The 6,689-nt window shown below is 37.6% G+C and overlaps 1 protein-coding gene across 1 annotated transcript; it reads left to right on the top strand.

Moving 5' to 3' along the window:
* The first annotated feature begins 369 nt into the window (after window positions 1-369).
* On the top strand, window positions 370-6,689 carry hyi (hydroxypyruvate isomerase). The gene is made up of 8 exons (XM_041791739.1): window positions 370-667; window positions 1,857-1,968; window positions 2,822-2,936; window positions 3,163-3,241; window positions 4,180-4,229; window positions 4,310-4,379; window positions 6,249-6,383; window positions 6,461-6,689. Exons 1-8 carry the CDS (start codon window positions 469-471, stop codon window positions 6,514-6,516), a joined length of 816 nt encoding a protein of 271 aa, XP_041647673.1. The 5' UTR covers window positions 370-468; the 3' UTR covers window positions 6,517-6,689.

Below are 6,689 nucleotides of genomic sequence, written 5' to 3'. Positions count from 1 at the left end.
GTCTGTGAAACACACGCACCAATCACATGACAAAAACAAACGTTGCGGAACCTACTGTCAACTGCCGGTATATGTTTAAACATACTACTTCAGGAGAAATTTTCAAAATAAAATTTGCAAAGCAACACAACGTCATGACTCCCGAAGATAAAGATTACACTTTGGTTTTGAGCTCCCGAAGAACAAGCAAGATTAAAAGCCAAATACTTTTGCCACGAGTTCGTCAAAAATGTGTCTTTTCATCACACATTTGAGAACGAGCTGTTGTCGTTTACTTTAATTTACCGATTCAAATACAGTATTACAATGTAATAGTGCTCATGTTTGACGTTTGTTCTGAAAGCTGTCCTCTTCCGCTTCTGTTCTAGGTGAAGGTAGTTTGCTTGACGCAACTCTTTGCTAAGCAGTTCGACCAAAGTACAAAAAACAAGCTGAACGCATGGTCAGTGGCATTTACAGCGTTGCAAGATGTCTCCACTGAAGTTCTGTGCGAATATTTCCTGGCTGTTCACGGAGCTTCCAGACTTCAGTCAGAGGATATATGCAGCAGCCTCGGCTGGCTTTCAGGCTGTAGAGGCAGCCTGGCTTTACGATTCTGACATCCAAGAGCTTCAGAGAGCCAGAGAGGCTACAGGTGTTGAGGTGGTACTCATCAACACTCCACCAGGTAAATAAAAACAGCTAACACCAGCACGAGCTCCAGTCAGCAGCCCTACGTCAGCCATAGGGGCATTAGGCTAATGGGCCAGATAAGGTTGGAGCATCCTAGCTCACTAAACTTTAACTGCCAGTCACAATGACTGATAATTAATTGTTGTTTTAACCATTTTTGGCAAATAAAAACAGTTTTATTGGTCAAAAGTTGCTCGGTTCAGTGTGACAGATTGTTATGTGAAGTGAAAGAGCAAAAATGTACAGAAAGTGACAGTGGCAAAGCAAAACTACTCATAACTAATCAGGGACATAGAGACGTTCAGAAAGATTACCTGTGAAGTAAAATACATTTAATCATTCATTGGACATGCTTTTTAAATAACAAAAAGCTAATATATTAATATAAACCTTTTGGAAAAACTTGTTTTTGGAAAAAAGTACTTTTAGACACTGGCCCATTTTAGCCTAACCAGCCAGCTAAAGTGGGCATTGTAAATATACTGTCCCACATGGGATTTAAACAGAAACCTAGGGAAAAAAAAATATTTTTTGATGTCTAAATATGTGGAATTGGACCATCTTAATAATCTTTTTATTGTTTGTGTACAGTAGGACATGACAGTATAGCAGGAGGACAGAGTAACAAGAACCAGAGAGAAAAGATACAACACAAAGACAGAAAGAAAAGAAGATGAAAATACTACCAGAGCAGAAATGACAGAGGATCATAAGGTAGACTATTTATCTGACCTTTATTTAACCAGGGAGACCTAGACTAATAAAGACCGGCAGACACTAAATGTTTGATTTTTAGCAAAGACTTGGAGCGTTTCAAATGTCATTTTGCTTTTTTGTTTATAAGAATTTAATAATTACTGTTAGCCCATTTTAGCTGAACACTTGGTCAGTTTTTCCTAAATAAAGCAGAGTAGCTCAAGGGTGGGTACCTTGATATTCTTGCTCTGATAATACAAAAACAATTCTATTTTCCTCCAATTTTTTAACACATTAATAATCAAGAGGCCTGTGTCCATGTATAAAAGTATCATTAGATTTTGTGCATGACATATTTGATAGTCAAATAGACCGTTTACCAAAAACTGGCTCATTTCAGCTGAATTCCCCCTACGTTTCTTACAAACCGGCATAACAAGCTGCTGATTTTGTTCTGTGTGTGCGTGCATGTGTGTCTGTGTTTGCAGGAGATGTGAAGTCAGGAGATCTTGGTCTTGGAGCAGTACCAGGAAGAGAGGAAGAATTCAGACAGGGTCTAGATCTGGCGTTAAAGTATGCAAAAGCTTTGGAGTGCAAAAGGTGAGACATGGAGTAGCTTCTGTGCAGTTTCAGCCCGGCTATACCTTGGAGATAAAAGTGAACATTGTTGACACAGGGTTAAGCTTACATCTCAGTTCACTCCTTCAGAAAGTCCTTTTAATTTGTATGTACTGCAGTGGCAAAGGGAATGGTTTAATCCTTAGTTAAAAAAACAAGACTTCCAGGACTTGCGAAGCAGTGGTGCACTCAGGGTGTTTGAGGGTCGGGGATGAAGATATTAAAAGGGCTGCTGTATATTGTGTTGCACCAGTGACAATAACAATAAGTCATACTTCTATAGTGAAATCAGGGCTCTGTCTGCTTTAAAGGTTGTAAAAATTAGATTTGCACATATTGAGTAAAATCATGATAAACATGAGTTTATTCAAGGGTTTTTTGGTAAGAAATAAAACATGTGTGGAGCTATTTTCTTATGGCTTTATAAAGAACAGTTAAAATCAGCATTGGGCTTTGACAGCAATGTATTGCTTTTTTATTTGTGTTTGTATTTGGGGTGCTTCACTTCTCTTTGTTGCAGGTAGGGTGAGCACTAAAGAAAAAAGGTTGGGAACCACTGCATTAGAGTCATGTAAAACTGGATTAAAATTCCTTGTATGTGCCTACATACTTGACCAATAAAAAGTACAGATTCTGATTTTCTCATTATTTTCACATTTTCTGAAGTAGTTAAACTCTATCAGATAAACATGTGACGAAATATTTGTATAGTGCCAGGATAGACAGTTTCTCTGCCTTTCTGATGGACCAATAAGAAAAGCTTACCCTGATCCTTCTCCACAGCTCCATTTTACTCTTTCCATTATTATAACACTCATTAGTCATGGGTTTACAGGATCCACTTGATGGCCGGGAGGATTCCTTTGGGCTTGAACAGATCCGAAGTTGCCATGGAAATGGAAACCACTTTTGTAAAGAACTTAACCTATGCTGCAGATGTCCTCTCAAAGGCAGGTGACTTTAACTAAGATCTCACTTGTAAAAGTTTTCAATAACAGGATTTCTGAATTTAAAATTGGTGGAGACAAAGCAAAGTCAAGAAAAAGTATAACCGAACTGATCTTACACTACCACATTTACACATTTGGAAATGAAATAACGAAAGAATTAAAATGATCTTTGAAGTACTCATTCACTGATCCTGATCCTGTGTTGTGGCATGTTCCTTTTTTCCAGGAAGGAATCTCTGGTATGATTGAGCCAATTAACACCAGAATTACTGATCCCAGGTACTTTCTGGACTCTCCACATCAGGGTAAGATATGATGTCCTTTGGGACAACACATTTACCTCAATTCAGCACTGCCCGCCATGTTTCTTGATATGGGAATTAATTTTATTTCTGCTGTTACCAAAGTGCAGTGAATGCAACTGGTGTAATGTTAAATAGTGGGTGAGCCCATTGAATCTACTATAAAGTTTTTCTCAGGTTCAAAAGCTCAGCCAGGCCCAGAATGTTGATGTCAGCCAGGAGGCTAGTGCTAAGTAGTGCAGCCATGCCAGCGTGCACACCTTGATATATTATTAAATGACATTTTGCAAGGGCTCATTTATTGCATCTTTCAGGGACCCAGCCATGTCTGTGGGCGGGCCTGGGTACAGCGACAAGATCATTAGAGCGATTGTAGGAAATTGCACTGGTGCAGCGGGCCTTAAGTTTTCCATAGTGCATGATCATGTGCCCAGAGTGTGAAGGCAGTTCCTGCCACTCTTTGTTTTTCCCGTCCTTTTCCTCGTCTTTGAATGACAAACAGCATGCAGGGCAACTCCCTTATGAACAAGTAAGTCAGCAGATTGTCTCGGTAGGTGACCCTGGAATTTTTCAGAACATTTCAGGGTTGCATGTGTTAAGATGGGCTATCGGGTACCAGGCCTGTGTACTTTGATTTAAGAAGAAATATGATTTTTTTTTTTTCTGGACAAAAATTAAAAATAAAAGCATTGTGTGAAGAATAGCGTGGAAGCCTAGTGGTCACATCAGTGTGCCTGTGTACAGAGTTTGTTGTCTTTGAAGCAGGTGTACCAGGTCTAGAACTAACCCCCCCATTTGGTGGCCCCGTTTGAATGAACCTTTGAAATGGGACAATCTTGGACATGCTACTGTGACACTGTTAGATGATACAGCCCCTTGGTTAAGCTCTGGCTACCTGTTATGTCTTGTCTTTTAGCTGATCTTTGTTTTTGTATCCGTAGCTGCTGCAATACTGGAGAAGGTTGGGAAGGCAAATATCAAGCTGCAGATGGTATGTGACATGAAATTGATCATTTGTATGTGAAAATCAGAAAAGTGTTAATCCTTTGTCTTGTTTAATCTCTGTTCCAGGACATCTTTCACTGGCAAATAATGGATGGAAACCTCACACAAAACATTCAAAAGTATTTTCCAATAATTGGTGAGCAATAAGATACTATAAAGTCTGACTGTGCAAATAAAGCTACTAGGGCTGTCAGAGGTCTTAACAGCATTTGTGCATTCAGAAATTGTGATTAATCACATGTATTTTTCTCTCTATATAAATGTTTACCTACAGAGAGAGAGAGAGAAATGTAATTATTTACAATTGCTACATATTGTCATTTTTGAATGTTTTGACAATTTACTGTGAAAATTCTACAAATTGTACCTTTAAATCAGTTCCACACCAGCTTGGTCTTTATGCAAGAGTTTCTTCAGAATGCTTACTTAGTGAATTAGTGCTTAGAAATAGTGTTTAACAATATAGTTAAGCTGTGATAATTATATTATTATATATGTATTATTCCCCCTTTTATAAATAAATAACAATAATAAAAATATTTTTTTTATTTATAACCTGCATAATTACCACTTTTATCAAAGCAACATTTTTTTTATTTATGCTGTAGTACAAATATGGCCTTTCTCAAAATGTAAGCCCTTTTTCTTAAGACAACATTACTTTTTTATGGTAAAGTTAAGAGTGTGGATGGGCATACAGATACAAACCATTTGGAAAGTAATGTCAGACTGCAAAGCAAGATCATGATGTGTACAAATGTTAGGATGCCAGAAAATTAAACATAAGAAAAGAAGACAACTTAAGTAGAAAATAATTACATATTTGTGAAAAAAGACAAAAAAGGTGAAAAAAGAGTTGCAAAAAGGGCCAAAATACAAGAAGACAAAAAAAAAAGTGGCAAAATTGAGTGAAAAGCAACTTAAATTTGTGGAAAATTGCAAAAATGGGATTTAAATGCAAAAAAGGTAAAAAATGGGTTTAAAATGGCTAAACAGTGGCAGAAATTGGGTTTAAAGAGGCAAAACTGTGCAAGAACTGGCTTTAAAGTGGCAGAAAATGAGTGAAGCAGCTTAGGTTGATGAAGAGCAGCAAAAATGGGATATTAATGCCAAATAGAAGTGGCAAAAATGTGTTTAAGGACAGAAACATGTGGGAAAATGGTCAAAAAGTAACAGAAAAAGGGGGCGTAAAGAGGGAAAATCTGCCAGAATGGGGTAAAATTTGCAAAACTGAGAACTGGCAAAAGATGCCGCAAAAAGTGAGGAAAAATTGGTGAAAAGCAACTTAATTTGGTAGAAAAAAAGGTAAAAAAAATTACAAGAATGGGCATAAAATCCCAAAACATAGCAACAAGGGTCTTAAAGTGGCTAAACAGTGGCAAAATTTAGCATAAAGTAGCAGAAAGAGATTAATTGTGGGAAAAATGTGTAAAACTTGCAAAAAGAAATGGCCAAAATAAGTGGAAAGCAACTTCAGTTGGCCAAAAAGCAGCATAAATGGGACATAAATGGCTAAAAAGTGGCAAAAATGTGTGTTACGTTGGAGAACAGTGGGGAAATAACTGTCAAAGAGTGGCAAAAGTGGGTGTAAAGTGGCAAAAAAGAGCAAAAATGGGTTAAAAGTGGCTTAACAGTGGTAACAGTTGTCTTTAGTGAAATGCTTTCCTCAAAAGTCCAGTGGTGTGGGTTATTTCTACCACAGTGGCAGCAGGAAAACTGTGCTATGGTGCACTGAAAGAAATAAGTGACAGAATGTGATTGTGATTAAAACCACACAATGCATTGAAATAGTAATATAATCATGATTAACATGTTGATGCTGACAGCCCTAAAGGCTACTAGTGATCTGAGCTAAAACCTATCAGAATTGAAAGATATGTTTTGATTTTTCTTCCTGAAATGATGTGAAGCCAGGCTTGGACAAAGCCGAATAGAAACTATCCTGCCTCCAGAGGTGATGAAAACAAAAAGCCTAACACTACTTAGGAACTGTGTTTTTTCTCAGGTCATGTTCAGATTGCCCAGGTTCCAGGTAGGAATGAACCTGACAGTGCTGGAGAACTCAACTACAGTTATCTGTTCAAAACACTACAAAACCACAACTACCAGGGATACATTGGCTGTGAATACAAACCACTAGGTAAGCACACTTCTGATTAATGACAGAATCACTTCCCAAGTATAAAAGTCAACAAAAATCTTCTGTATTTACTGTAGGCTCGACAAAGGAGGGTCTAGGCTGGATCAAAGATTATGGCATAACCAGCAAGTGATGAACACAGGTGTCCCGGCCACGAAATTGTTTGATTTCTAATGATTTTTACATCTTTAAAGCAACGACACATAGTTAATGAAATGTTATACATAAATGGTTTTCATCGAATCCTGTTATGATGCCACTTTGGATTGTTTTCCATCCCTTTTATTAATAAATTTTCTTGTGAAA

The sequence above is a fragment of the Cheilinus undulatus genome, linkage group 7 (assembly GCF_018320785.1).
Source record: "Cheilinus undulatus linkage group 7, ASM1832078v1, whole genome shotgun sequence".
NCBI lineage: Eukaryota > Metazoa > Chordata > Actinopteri > Labriformes > Labridae > Cheilinus > Cheilinus undulatus.
Note: the sequence above shows the minus strand (reverse complement) of the source record. Positions and strands in the feature narration are given on the sequence as shown.

What these genes read in the sequence shown, in the direction of transcription:
- hyi (XM_041791739.1), top strand. Translation starts at nt 469, where the DNA reads ATGTCTCCACTGAAGTTCTGTGCGAATATTTCCTGGCTGTTCACGGAG. An exon ending in ACTCATCAACACTCCACCAG is followed by an intron (nt 668 to 1,856) that starts GTAAATAAAAAC and finishes CTGTGTTTGCAG; the next exon opens with GAGATGTGAAGTCAGGAGAT. An exon ending in TCTGGACTCTCCACATCAGG is followed by an intron (nt 3,242 to 4,179) that starts GTAAGATATGAT and finishes TTGTATCCGTAG; the next exon opens with CTGCTGCAATACTGGAGAAG.